Source organism: Phoca vitulina, unplaced genomic scaffold (assembly GCF_004348235.1).
Source record: "Phoca vitulina isolate PV1807 unplaced genomic scaffold, GSC_HSeal_1.0 scaffold5, whole genome shotgun sequence".
Taxonomy (NCBI): Eukaryota; Metazoa; Chordata; class Mammalia; order Carnivora; family Phocidae; genus Phoca; species Phoca vitulina.
Genome location: NW_022589708.1, coordinates 2765064 through 2779513, shown reverse-complemented (window position 1 = coordinate 2779513; position 14450 = coordinate 2765064). Strand labels below are relative to the sequence as shown.

At 54.5% G+C, this 14450-nt stretch overlaps 2 protein-coding genes across 4 annotated transcripts in view; one reads left to right on the top strand and one right to left on the bottom strand.

Moving 5' to 3' along the window:
• Positions 1–2808, bottom strand: part of COL4A1 (collagen type IV alpha 1 chain) — a 137487-nt gene extending 134679 nt beyond the window's left edge. For both annotated transcript variants that reach the window (XR_004299179.1, XM_032402619.1), the window contains exon 1: positions 2700–2808. Coding sequence is in view for 1 of the 2 variants with exons in the window: in XM_032402619.1 (XP_032258510.1) it covers positions 2700–2783 (84 nt within the window). In the remaining variant the exon portion in view is untranslated. The remainder of the gene's footprint in view (positions 1–2699) is intronic.
• COL4A2 (collagen type IV alpha 2 chain) overlaps positions 2075–14450 on the top strand; it is a 168453-nt gene continuing 156077 nt past the window's right edge. Inside the window, exons 1-3 of one of the 2 annotated variants that reach the window (XM_032402618.1) lie at positions 2075–2351; positions 3591–3678; positions 3798–3852. In XM_032402618.1, the coding sequence (XP_032258509.1) occupies positions 3635–3678; positions 3798–3852 (99 nt within the window). In that variant the 5' untranslated portion in view covers positions 2075–2351; positions 3591–3634. Of the gene's footprint in view, positions 2352–3173; positions 3281–3590; positions 3679–3797; positions 3853–14450 lie in introns of those variants that run through there. The other variant, XM_032402617.1, reaches the window with a different exon arrangement.

Genomic DNA, 14450 nt, shown 5'->3' with positions numbered 1-14450 from the left:
CTCCTGAAGTATTGGGCTGATGTTGCTGTCATTGGGCCCAAAGTAGAGCTCAAACCTCTTATTTAAATTACATTTGCAACGGAACAGAGTCCATACTCACATGGGAACTAAGTCTCACTTCACATGAGTCCTGGGTCATTGAGCCCCAGGACAGTGAGTAATGGTCTGAACACGCCAGGACCTGGGGGCAGGCATCACCACACTTACAGGCAAGTTCCCATTTCTGGTCCCGAGAAACCCATCTGTTAAGGGGGGTCACCCAGACCAGTGAGAGAGGCATCTGAGGCTGCGTGCAATGGGGACAATTCCCTCCAGTCTGACCGCGTGACTGAGAACACAGGGCACCCCCTATCAGAACACTCTGGGCACACTTCTGTCTCAGGCCTGTACCCACATCCTCCTTTCTTGCCTCAGAAAGAAAAGTTGGGGAGGGGAATCAAGATAAACTGGGCATGGGGAAAAAGTCACTGGCTTAGGAAATCCACCTACTAGTAAATGAATAGTATGACCATGGCAGGTGTGGTCAAATATAAAATCAAAGAGTCTTTCATATGGGGGAAAAAGTGCCATTCTCGCCCAGCACAGGGGGGATGTTGGGACAGGTACAAATGCAGGTGGAGTGTGATTCAGATTCTCCTTCAAAGGCACACGTAATCCAAGAATCCTTCGGGGTGGCTTCTGAGTCAGGATTTGATGGATTTGCAGCATCTCATCATCCAAAATGTATTTTTAAATGTATTTTGCTTGGGTCAATATTGAAGTTATTTCAACTTTTTTGGTACCTAACAGGTAATTTTGGAAAGTGGTCAGCAAAAAAAAAGTTCTTGATGGCATGAAAAGTGAAATGCTTTTTAAAAATTAGACAATTATTTTTCAATGGATTTTCTTGCACATCCATATCTCTCTAATTAAGTCAGAAAAGATAAAGTGTAAAGATAATGTCGAGTTAGTAAGTGACTGTTCAGAAGGTGTCCGTCCACGTGCCGGATAGCTTAAAACTCTATGGGACACCTTGAGGTTTAGACCCAAGCCAGTGGACAGGAATGTGCTTGGGCCTCAGAGAATAACTAAAGGGAAGTAAAATAATCCCAAACAACAGCAATGAGTTTGATTTCCCAGGCAAGAACGGGGGCTCCCATAAGTGCGTGGCTTGTTCTTTAAAGTCCTGGTTATTTGAAAAGCTCATCCTTTCAATTAGCTTTGCTTTGCTACAATTATCAACTAGAAAATCTAAGTCCAGACAGAGGTTCCTATTTCCAAATAGAGAACTTTCTCTCATTTGCTTGCCATCAAGTTTAGCAATCTCTCCTTGGAAGTACTACATCTTTTGGTCAGTATTTCTACACCCAAATAAAGTGCTCGGTAGACTTCTCAAAGTATTTTGTCATCATTACTGGAGAGCGTTTAAACAACTGAGTATGGTGCCTGGCTCGACTCCGGGCTGGGAGAAACCATCTGAAGTTAATTGCTGCTGTGATCACTAGCCCTTTCAACACCCAATGAAGGAGCTTCGAGTAAAGAGTCAACCCTGCCCTGGGATGAGCCGGGTGTGCATACTACCGGCTCCTTCTGGCATGTAACAGTTAATACATTTTATAAGCAGTGGAGTCGGTGACTATCATTCCTCCAGAAGAGAAGTAAAAACAAACAAACAAACAAAACCTAAGAGCAAGATTAGGATCTGAAACAGTCAAACAATAAGTGGGAACTGTGGCAAGTAGCAAAATAATTTTTTAAACATTGGGGGGGGTATGCAAAATGCCCTTAGAAGCCACACTTCCTGGGGGTTTGGTCTGCAAGGCTTTTACACTGGGGACCAGCTGAGGTCTTTATTCTATCTGAGGGGAAGGAAAAAAAGAAAGAAAAACAGTACATCAAGGACCGTCCGTCCGGGGCTGGAAGCCTTTACTCCTGCAAACCCAGCTCCCAGATCCTTTCCGGGCAAGCACACAGCCCGAGGAAATGAAAACTAGGAAAACAATTGGTGCTTAGAACAATAAGATGGAGTTTCATTTTGGTTTCACACTCAAATATGATGTAGTTATAATTTTTTTTAATGTACATTAATAAAAGGCAACGAGTCGAGTTTGGTTAACTTTTTAAAACTGCACTACACAAGAGCCCCACTTCTGTTCTCGAGCGTGCTTCAGCCACAGAAAAGTCGTGGGAAAGCGAAGACACAGCTGTTTCCAGGCAAACGGCCCACAACTGTTCAGCATCAACCAGCAGTCGCCCAAGAACGGGAGAAACACGCCCAAAGCGACTCCCGGGCACGAGTGTGGGGCTCTGAGCGGCGTGGGGCGCGCGTGCCCACCCCGCCTGCCCCCGGCCCACCCGGGCGCCCAGGGCAGGTGAGGGCGCCGGGCCGCTGAGGCCCCCGCGGTGCGAGTTCAAATCCCGCAGACTCCCGGGCCCCCTCGCCCCTCGCGGCGCGTATCAAGCTCGGCTCCGCTCGCCCAGGGCCCTGAGAAGTCCTCTACCTCGCCCCTACCCAGCCCACAACAAAGGAGGCTCCCTAACGGATGCGCGAACGCAGCCCACAGGGGCACTGGCGGGGACCCGCTCGCAGAGGGCACCTGGCCGTGCCACGCGCGACCCCCGAGGGGCGGGCGGGCGGCTCGGCCCGGGGACAAAGGGGCCGCGCGGGGCGCCCGGGGCGCAGGGCGGGACGCCGGGGAGCGGAGCCGGCCGGGACTCACCTTCGCCGCGGCCCGGCTGCGCTCCTCGTGGAGCAGGAGGGCGGCGGGCAGCAGCAGCAGCCAGACGCCCAGCCGGGGCCCCATGGTGGCGCGCCCGGGGCGGCAGGGACCGGCGGGGATCGGCGGGGGCCGGCGGCCGGCGCTCGGGGGGCCGCGGCGGGCGGCTCACTCGCGGAGGGCCGGGGCGCGAGCGCTGCGCACCGTCCCGGGCGCGGCGGCTCGCGGCGGAGACCTGAGCGCGGCCCGGCGAGCTCCCCAATTTGTTGGCGCTGCCCCCTCCCCTCGGCGGCGCGCGGGTGGCGTCTCAAAGGGGAGGACCCTGCGGCGCGGGTAAGAGGCGGCGGGAGCGCGCGGCCCGGGGATTGGGGCCGCCGCGCGCCGGGACGCCAGGGCTCCGCGCTCCGCACTCACCGGCAGCCGCCGCGCGACCCCGCGCCCCCGCGCTCGCCCACCGGCCGCAGGACCGAGGACCCGGGCCGGCACCCGGGGCCCCGCGAGGGCGACCGCGCTGCCTGCGTGCCGCGGGCGGGCGCTCCTGGAGCGGCGGATGCGCGCGGACAGCCCCTGACGCCGGGCCCGAGGTGAGGGCGACCCCCGGGGACGCCGAGACCCGGGCCGAGGCTGGGACTTGGGGCGCCCTGCGCAGGCAGGGGCTGTGCGCACTTCTGCTGAAGCGGGGGGGGGGGCACGGAGCGGCCGCGGCTGAGCGGCGCCGAGCGGGGCCTAAGTGGAAGGCTCCCCCTTCTTCTGTCCGTACCAGGGGCGGCTCTCTGTCAGCCCTGCAGGGGTGCGGGGCGCACCCCGCTTTCCCGCGTCTCGCGGAGGGAGGCTCGCGGCGAGGATGCCCCCGCCCCGGCCCCCGCTAAGCCCGCTTTGTCTGTCGCCCTCCAGGCTAGGAGGGAGCGCGCGGAGCCCGGAGCGGCCGGATCAGGAGCATGGACAGACACCAGTGCTCGGCGGCCAGCCCTGCCCTGCGGCGGTAAGCGACTTTCCGCCGCGTCCCCGAGGGTCCTGCGCGCGGGGGCCCTCGCGTGTAACTCGGGAACTGCCGGGCCGAGGCCGCCCGCTCATGGCGCGCTCCTTCCCTCTCTCATGCAGGTGCCTGCTGCTGGGGGCTGTGACAGTGGGGCTCCTGGCCCAGAGCGTCCTGGCGGTAAGTCCTGGCTCCCGTTCAGGGCTTCTGACTCGTGCGCGAGAGAGTGGAAGGGACAGCTTGTGGCCTTGCCGGAGGGCAGCTCGTGCGTGCTCACCTGAGCGTGCGTGTGTGTGTGTGCGTGTGCGCGCGTGTGTGCGCGCGGCCCTGAGCCAGCCCAGGTTCTGAGAGCGCTGGCTTTCCCCCGAGAATGTCTCAAGCTTGCCTTCTCTTGGGGTCCCCACTGCGGTCCTGTGTGCTGCAGGCGCCGGCCCTCCCACGAGAGCCAATCATTTGAACATAGCCTGCGGCGTCCTCTCCTAAACTAGAGCCAAACCCTGGCTTCCTAGAGGGAAGACTCTCAGTCCCGCGGTGGATGAGGCGCCAGGGTACGGACAAGAAACGTGTTTGTGGCACTGGGAAGCTGGTGTCGAGGTACCGTCCTTGGCAGAGAGTTCTCTGGGGCTTTTAAACGAGAGGCTTTGGGGGAATGGGCGGGGCGGGGAGGAGAGCAACACAACAGGGTACTTTGTTTTAACCCATGGGAGTGAACAATGGCAGAAACCCTGCGTTTTCCCCCAAGTCTTAGCCAGGGTGGGGGTGCTAAGGTGCATTCAGGGCTGCGCTGTGGTGTTGTCCTGGCACTTGGGATGGACTGTGGGATTTTGTAAATTGTGTTTAAATAGTTGGAGCCACTTCCATTGAGCTTGATGGGATAAGGCTGAAGACCTACTGGTTTGGCTGTCCCTTGGTTGTGGACACATGTTCAAACTGGGACCAAAAACGGAGGGAACATAGTGTGTTCCCCACCCCACCCCCCTGCACTCTGACGGAACACCTGATTTCCCAGGTGGTTCTCGTGGGTCGCCTGTGACCATGGGAAGCTGGTTTGGTTGAAATTCTGTTATTTTCATTGTTCTGTCCTCGTGTCAGACAAACAAGGATTTTAAAGGCAGTGAGTGAAAAAGAGCTACTCTAGCTTGGAAAGGACTTTTAGCCTCCCTTTTCTGCTTTCTGCTCCAGTTCAGGGCCCAGACTGGGAAGGCAGAAGGAGTGCATAGACTTTCTTTTTTTAAAGAGTTTATTTATTTGACAGAGAGAGACACAGAGAGAGAGGGAACACAAGCAGGGGGAGTGGGAGAGGGAGAAGCAGGCTTCCCGCGGAGCAGGGAGCCTGATGCGGAGCTCGATCCTAGGACCCTGGGATCATGACCTGAGCCAAAGGCAGACGCTTAACGACTGAGCCACCCAGGCACCCTGGAGTGCATAGACTTTCACCAGAACATGCCAGGCCAAAGTTTTCTCAAAGCTCGGGTCTGACTCTCTTTTGCACATGTCCTGATTTAAGAAGACGAAAGCCCACATGCTGCCACCCCTGAGTCTTGTGGTCCTTATGTGCACTCGACATACAGGAGGCGGCCCGGAGCTGAGTCAGAGCAGCACAGAGACTCTCAGAGAAGGAGGAGGGTAGACAGGACGGCTCTGGGTCATGCTGAGTGGGTGTGCACGGGATGTGCTGTCTCCACACGCCTCTGGCCCTAGAGCCACTTCTGTAATCCCCTGTTTTCCTTCCTGGGGATGGTGAAAGTCTGGTGAATTTTATCCAGGACTGATCCTAAAACCGGTGGAAAGGGCTTGGGGTCAGAAGAGTGGGGTACTAAACCAAGCTCTGCCCTGGTCTCGCAAATCCTGAATCCCAGTTTCCACACCTAGAACAGGGAAGAGAACATCCTCCTGCTTGTTACGGAGCCAGGCGGCTACCGCTGTGCTTTCCTTCCAAAACCTCCTCCATGCTCAGCCTCACCTGAGTCTGCTCTCTGTCTCTTGGGTGGGACTGAGAGCATTTATGGTCCGACATTGCTTCTCAGAGTGCTCGCCTTGGACCCCCACACCCACCCGGGGAGGCTGGTTAGAACTTCAGACCTCTGCTCTGAATCTAGATGATCTTCTTCTTTTTTCTTCTCCGAATCTAGATCTTCTGATCAGATTCTCTGGGGTGGAGGCTGGGAGTCTGCATTCTACTTGACATGAAAGTTTGGGAACCACTGAATTAGAGTATTGGGTTGGGAGGCAATTGGAGTCACTTGCCATTTTGAGTCACTTTACTGGAGGCATAGGGATGTATATTCTACAAGAGAGACACAACTTGTTATATTCAACAGTGGATTTTCTGCTTTTTAACTTCTTATTGATCCCTGGCTTTAAGAGCTATTACTCATGAAATAATGCCTTGACCCTCAACTATATCCATTGAGAAATCTCTCTTATTTGTGGCAAGTTCATCTCCTCCCCTATTTGTTTGCCATGCTTAAGAACCCTGTCTCATTGCCCATTTGTGCCAAGGACTCGTCCCCAGGGGTAGGTCAAGTCAGTAAAAAGGGCTGCTCATTGTAGTTTGAAGGGTTCTGTAGCAGAAGCAGCCAAAAATGATTATTGAAGAGAGTAGACAGTTATTTTTTTAAAGGCTTTATTTTTAAGTAATCTCTACACCCAACTCTGGGCTTGAACTCAGAACTCTGAGATCAAGAGTCGCTCATTCCACCAACTGAGCCAGCCAGGCACCCCCTTTTTTTTTTCAAAGAGAGAGTAGACAATTATCCTATGAATACTTCCTATGTGCCAATCTGTGTGCATCCAGGCCTTGTGGGAAACACATCTACCTGAGTGGGTAACTATTGTTAACCCCATTTTGCAGATGAGAAAACAGAGGCACACGGTGTTTAGATAGCTTGCTCATGGTCTCTCTTTGTAAGTGCAGATGTGGGATTTGAACCCAACCCCTGCCCACTAAGTTACCCAGGATCATACTGTAAGTCAGTAGTGAGGACACTCCCGAGTTTCAGTGTTTGAGTCTTCTGGTTCTGCTTTCTCTTTGCTCTTGACCATGACTAACAGAGTAAAGCCCGCACAGTGGTTTCTGGAAAGGGAAATATTCCTCCTTCTCTGCTGCTCTGCTTTGAAGAACAGGAGCCCAGAGCAAGGTCGAAGCGATGTGATCAGATGTCCAGAGGGAGGGAAGGAAGCAGAAATCCCACTGGCCAGCCTGAGGTCCGGGCCCAACATGGACACGCATGCCCTGCTGTTCACGTTGCCCTTCCTGAAGGTGCCAGGACGCCGCGCGCTTATATTGATGGCCCACCGTACGAGGCCGCGTAGCGCGGGCGTCGCCAGGCTGGACTCTGAAGGCAGGCGCCCTGGGACCCGATGATCTGCTGCCTAGCGCTGGTGCTCACCAAACCCCTGTGTCCTGGGCACCCCGCAACAATGGGCACGTGGTAGGGCCCTGAGCCTCCAGAGCTGGGGCTGTTGGATGAGTAGAGCCTGGCTGGGAGCGAGGCACCAGGCATCTGCTGGGCCTGTGTGAGGGGAGGCTCCTGAGGCAGAGCCTCCGTGGAGACTTGGATGCTCTCACTGCAGCCAGGGCAGAGCGTTGTTGCTTATCTCAAGAGATGGGGCAGCAGCCTTGAAGATCTAAGAGACCAGTCTTGTGTGACTCTGGAAGGAAGAGAATTCCAGAGAACAAAGACCGTCCCTCAGATCAAACACGCTGTGGGCTGGGCTGACCTCACGACCTCAGCTGGGGGGACTGGCCACACACCCACGATGCTCACAGGTATTAGGGTGCAGCCAGGAGACCTGGACGTGCAGGTACCGTGCACCCCAGGAGACGCGGGGCTCTACGCTGCCTGCAGCTGGGCTCCAGGCCCCGGAAAATTCGCCTGATGCTCCTACAAGCAGCCACACCTTTCCCTCCCCCTAGCCAAAAAAAAAGGGGGGGGGCAAAATATTGTGAGGTTTTCTCTTCTCCTTTTGGCTTGTTGATCGGTTGCAAAGAATGTGTAGTATTAAGATGCTCCAATGCAGGGGCGCCTGGGTGGCTCAGTCGTTAAGCGTCTGCCTTCGGCTCAGGTCATGATCCCGGGGTCCTGGGATCGAGCCCCGCATCGGGCTCCCTGCTCGGCGGGAAGCCTGCTTCTCCCTCTCCCACTCCCCCTGCTTGTGTTCCCTCTCTCGCTGTGTCTCTCTGTCAAATAAATAAATAAAATCTTTAAAAAAAAAAAAAAAAAAAAAGATGCTCCAATGCTCTCTGTAGGAATCCATGAGACCACTTCTCTCCCTAGTTTCCTGGAGCGTTAGTGCTATTGTTCAAAATTGGGGCCCCTAGGAAGAGGGGAGAGATCACAGGGTTCCTCCTCTGTTAATGGAAGAACAAGCATGAAGCATGTATCCAGCTCTCTGGAGGCCAGTAAAGCGAACCTCCCTAGGTGGCCCGTATGACTTGGCCACAGTCAGTAACACAAGGAATTTGTCATAGCATCACAGAACTAAACGTGGCCGCAAAGGATGGACAGAGGGGACAGAGCCCTTGCACTGCCCTTGGGAATATTTGGAGCCAGAGAGAGAGGGAAAAAGTGAAAAGTTCTAGAATAGAAAAAAGACTTTGCTAAAATAGTGAAAATCAAAGGATTGTCTTTCTGGAGAGAGGATTAAAAAATGGGTGGCTAGCTTCCATTAATAGAGACAATTAGAGGGAAAAGCAGAGGTGTGGCGTACATGCACCTTCAGTGTTGCATTTGATGATGACATAACGGGGCTGCCATGATGTAGAGGGTGGTTCGGGAACGCCCTGCTCTTTTACTCTAAGAAAGAATGTCTTTGGTTAGAGAGCTTCAGTGAAAGGTCTGGGATTGGCCTCTTGCTGTGTGTGCTGGGGTCGGTGGGTGCCATCACCGCTGAGTAGGGTGGCAGGTGACTTCTGGAACCCTGGCCTGGCTGATTCGGCTCGTACACCAGGCCGTCTGTGCAGGGGCTGGGGGCCTCTGGGGCCACGGACGACACAGTCGTCTTGGGGGCAACAAAGCCCCCCCACCCCCAGCCTGGCTCCTCGCTGGCTGTTTGACCCCAGGGCAAGTCACTGACCACCTTGGTTCTGGGACACAGGGAAGGGGACACGTCATGTCGTATGGTACCGGTGCAGGGGTGCTCTGGACGGTCAGCACGCCCACCCCCGCCGCAGGTCTGCCCCTGTGCGGGGAGCCGGCCCCCACCCTTCCCAGCTGTGACACTGGGATGGGGGTGCTTTTCCGGGGAAGCTTGTGCGCTGCTCCAGGATGTGACTTAAAAACAAATATGCTGCATTAGGCTTTTTAGCTTCAGGGTGTGAGAAGCTTCTGGAATCCTCGAACGGTACTTAATCAGCTGAGGTGAGAACAGGCAGGTGATTTGGTGGTTACCTCTTGCCACTGTCCTGGTAGCTGTCCCCTCAGCTAATGAGACTCTTCTGGGTCAGGTAAAGGCCTAATTGACTCCCCAACCTTGATGTCAGTGGCCTCCCTGGGCATCGTGATTTTTCTTTCTGTTATCTGTGAATGAAAAAGAGGGTATCTAGTCTTAGGGGGACCCCACAAGTTTCTCCAGTCAGGGAGTGAACCTCAAAGGAAGCCCACACCCTTGGGTGCTCTGCGGCCTCCCACTGGCTCTCCCTACCCACCGGAGGGGGCTCTCATGTTGGGGTCTCCCCACCTCGCAGTGCCCCAGGGCTCCTGGCGCTCCCGGGCGTTCTCTTAGACTCTGCTCTGCTGCCGTGAGTGAGGCTGCCTTTGAAGCGACAAGGTCTCTTGTAAATCCCACTCTTCCAAGTGCAAGGTGGTCTCCTGGATTGGATCCTGGAAGAGAGAAAGAACATTCATGGAAAAACTGGCAAAATTCCGATAGAGTCTGTAGTGTATTAATGGACTCGTGTGAGTTTTTGGTTTTGACAAAATGCACCGAGGTTCTATAAGATGTTGACCTAGCATCATCATTCCGGGTAAAGGGCGTACGGGGACCCTCTACACCACCTGTGCAGCTTTCCTGAAAAACTAAATTATTTCCAAGCAATCACCCGCTCTTGGAAGCCTTGGACCAGCCCCATTAGGTGCACGTGATCCAGGCAGACGAGGGCGAGAGAAAGCTGAGAAGCAGCTGGTCTCCCACTAGTGAGCAGCAGAGGTGGCCAGCAAGACTGGAATGTCCTTCCATCTCCTCTCTCATGGGCCGAGTGGCAAAGGGCACTTCTGGGTACTTGGAAATATAGCAGAGGTGACCCCTGCCTGGCCAAAGAGCTTCTGTCCCCCTAACTCGGGTGGAGTGCTTTATGAAAACAGGAGAGGAAAGGTATCCTGATGGACTTCCCAGAGCTCGGCCTGTTGTAGGGGCGCAGGGATGAGCTACAGTAGCTTCCCTCTTCCTGACCGCCGGACTGGGGAGGAAACCCTGGCTGCTCTTTCCAGACCTTGTGGCAGCGTGACAGGTGGGTGTGATGGTGTGGCGTTCAGAAAGACATTCAGCGTGGCTTGCTCACACGCTCGCCCTTCCTGATGTGTCAGGCCAGCCTGCGTAGGCCCCTGGGAGAGCCCCACCGTCTCCTTCTATGCCTAGAAGACCCTGTGGATGGCAGGGAGGGGAAGGTGCACTAGCTGGGCCGTCCAGGGTCCTGGAGCCCCCTCTGCGCGTGCTCCCAGCACTGCCACAGGCCCCGTGGTGGAGTTTGGAGGGCCGCAGGGCATATCTCCAAGTGGCTACGACTTCCACTCCAGTTATGGGCTGGGGAGAAGGGCCAGGAACGAGGATGGCCAGTGGTCGACACCTCACACATTTGCCTCTCTCACCCCCCGTGTAGGAACAGAGCAGGCCCTGGCCGGTAGCTTCTTACACACCCTGTCTCCTCGCCACAGCCCACAGCCCCGTCCACAGGGGACACCCTGCCCCCTTCCCTGTCGGAGCGCCCAGGAGGCAGAAGCCAGAAGGCCCGTGCCTGGCCGGAGCCTCTGTCCCTTGGGATTGAGACCCATTTCAGAGTCCAATCAAAGTGCCCTCTCAGCCTGCTAGGACTTCACATTATCATTAGATATTGATGAGTTTAATTAAGCCCTCGTTCGTAACACGAATAGACGTTAAACGCTGGTCGTCACTCATCCTCAGCGCCTTTGCAGCTCCCACAGTCCAGAGTTTAGGGCATGTTTCATCTCCCATCTGGGATTTGCGCACCCGCACGTGGTCTCTGCCCCCCACGCTGGGACCCAGGCGGCCCTCCGGGGCGTCAGCTCCAGCAACGAGGGAGATGGAGTTAGCCAAGAGTATTTGGACAGATCTTTTGGATGAGGAATACGGTCATGGAACAACTAATAAAAGATTAAAGGGTAGCTTTTTTCACTGGGTTTTGTGGGGGTTTTTTTGTTTTGTTTTTTCCCAATTAAATGCCCGCCCCCCCATAGAGCTGGCCATGCCTGCTGGTAAAGGAAGTTTCAATGTGTCTATGAAAGATTTGCATTTTTTCCTAGGAATTGTTTCAGCCTCGCCCATAAAATTCCTATTTTGCTGCTTTTGCCCAGTTCCGTGATCTCCCACGTGGGGACTACGGAAGAATGTGTGTTACGGAATTCCACGGACTCATTTTCTGGGACCTGGTAGAAATTACGTAACAATGTGCTTTTCTGCATGCTGAGCACTTTTGGGTGTGACTGTCTTTGTGGAGTAACGTGGGTGCATCGTGAGGACAGAGGACAGCTCCCTGGGGCGCCTCCAAGGCCCCGGCCTGTCCATCAGGAGAGATGGTGATCAGCGGTGCCCGGGGCAATCACCACATGGTGCCGTCGGGAAGGAGGGATCTTGTAGGGTCTCCTGGAATCAACATCAGAAGGAGTAACCCCTGAAGTGCTTCTAGAGTTCCAGAATCCCCCGGAACAACTAAAATATCCCAAGGGAGCAACACAGCAACTCCCACCTGCTGATCCCAGGGGCGCCGGGAACTGAGCTAAGCCACCAACACACATTACCTGCTAAGTGCCCACCACGCTGCGATCACCCCACTCTACAGGTATGCAGACTGAGGCACACACAGTTTAGGGTACTTGTTACGGCCAATAAGGAATGAAGTTGGGAGTGAAGCTCAAGACTTGGTTATTCCAAAACCTCTGCTCTTAACCACTGTGCCAGGCTGACAGACCCTAGCCATAGAATATGAACGCATGTTCAAAATATGTAGGGTGTGGGGTATGTAAAATATACATATGCGTATTATGTGTATGTTATTTACCTCTATGGGGTATGGATGGGTGATGGATGTAGGTGGCAGCTAGACAGACGTAGATTGATGGTAGACTGATAGATGGATGATGGCTGTAACAGCGATAGATTGTAGAGAAAGAGAGATGGATAAATAGGTAGGTAAACAGGTGGATGGACGGTGGGTAGAGACAGGCAGGCAGACAGACAGATGATAGTTGGAGAGATTACAGGGAGACATCAAGATGAGACAGAAACAGAACATAGGGCTTACAGGTGGGACACAGACACGCGGCCTTGAATGCCCCCAGCTCCTTTCTCCACAAGGGCTGCGCGGGCGGAGGAAGGGAGTGTCAGGCGGGCGTGTTCTTTTTAGGGGCCCTCTGCAGAGAGGCCGGCCCGTGCGCGTAGGTGATGGAGTGGCTCCTGGACTCTGAGAAACAAAGTGTGGACGGCCTGCTCTCAGTTCAGGCCCCCACACGATGACCAGGGAAGGCCCGAGTGGGCAGTGGGGAGCCCCATCCACAGACGGAGTTCCTGAAAACCTTCTCCAGGTCCTTTTTGAAATCCCAGGCCGTGGAGGTGTATGGACGGCAGCTTCGTAAAGCGGGGACACACGAGCAAGCCGGTGTTATTTTGAGCAGATGAAGAGGGTGTTGGAAAAGTGTTAGTCCTAACTTGGGGGAAGGTTTACTGAAACGGCCTGGGGAGTAAGAGGCCTTCCTCAGATGAGCTGTGCAGGAGCCCCCGTGGACCGCGGTGGAATGATGACACAGTCCATTTGTCCTGGGCCCACAGGGAGGCAGGTGGGGTCTGTCCCACAGAATGGGAGCATCTGGGTTCGCGGCCCAGGACCAGGAGGTCACTTCCCCTCTCTGAGCCCCCATCTTCGTGGCTACAACAGGAATGCCAGTAACCGGGTTGCAAGTTCATGGTGACATGGTTTATGTGAAATTCCTTCACTAAATGAACATGTTCGCTTCTTCCGGGCACAGTTATATACACGAATCCTCCCCAGAGCTCAGGTCTGGGTCCCACAGCGAGACAGGCGGGAGCAGTGGGTAGGGTGCTCTGAGCTCATGGGTGTGTCTGTGGGATAGGAGTTGTCCAACTAGCTGTTTTTTTCAATTTTTGCGGTTGACTCTGCCACCTGGGATCATCCGTGCTTAGAGCGCGACCCGCAGAAGCTCAGCATGGGAGGCCGGGTTGCTTGCTCCTTTGACTAGTAGACTTTACCGTACGTCAGATTCATATGGGATTGTGTTGAAGCCCCACTCAAGCCTCAGAGCCACAGTCTGTTCCACGGAACATGGAAGAAAGGGCGGGACTGTGATGTGGGTTTTCAGGGAGTGTGAGGCCAGGTGGGTCTCAGGTTCTAAATGTGCTTTTGCTACTTCCTGGCTGCATGACTTCTGACAAGCTGCTTAGCTTTTAAGCTGTAGCTGCATCTCTAAAACTGGAATAAAAATTGTTCTGCCTCGTAAGTGTGCTCTGAGGGAAAAAGAAGAAATTGCCCATAAAGATTGTAGCAACCTTAGCCTTGTAGGGCTTGATAAATGCTAACCAATGGCTACTTGGTTTTAGGATCTTTTTTAAATTAAATACGGGTCTTCATCCTCAAAACATAAAAACTTGAAGCCACAGAGAGAAAAAGTTCAAGCATAAGCAGAATTTGGGGAGAGAACAGCTCTCGCAGGCCTTGCTGTCCCAACAGGGTGCTCTCTGTGCGGCCTTCACAGCAGGGGACGGGGCCTTGCCCGGCCCACAGGCTGGGGCAGGGGGGAGCTGGGCCCGGACGCCAGGCCTGTGGGGCTCTGGCCCGCGGGAGGCATCGTGGGGAGCGAGGTGCGCGTCTTCTGCGCTGAGACCCCACCATCTTCACACACGCTGACAGGGAGCAGCTGTGACCCCAGGAAGTGAGCTGTGGATGCATCGGGGGGCCACAGGCAAGACGGACGAAGGGGCATCTCTGCCTTTGGACAGTTGTCTCCATTTTGTTGGGTTGGAGAAATATCTGCAAAGAAAAGAATTTAAATTTTACTTAACTTTAGGTCAAGGTGTCACTAAATTATTTCCAGAACAAATGGAAAGAACTTATAAACAAAGAACAGTTTGTTCAAATAATTCTGAGACCGACGTATAATTTCACAAAGCAGGAAAACTCAAGAGATTTTGGTTTGGCAAAGCGACATAGAAAATGCACAGTAGAATCTGAGCATAGGATTTCTTTCTTGGAAGAGCAGAAAGACCCCCCTGCCGTGTCCTAGCAGGGCATTGGCCGTCCTCACTGTCGGCTACAGCTGCGTGGTCAGGATGGACAGGACACACAGACCAACCTGTTTCCTCCTCAGGCCCAGGTGCAGAAGGCCAGTGGGTGGAAGGTTCGAGCTGGGAATTCCAGGGAGGAAAACCACCTCCTTCCCTTTCTTCCTTACTTGGTCATTGTCCTAACTGTAACAACTGTGCAAGTTACAATGTAGCACCAAATTCGGCTGAGATCCTCTCCTTCCTATCTAAAAAACCACCTTCGCTTCCTGCTTATTCCTACCAGGTTACAAGCCCCCCTCCCCCCA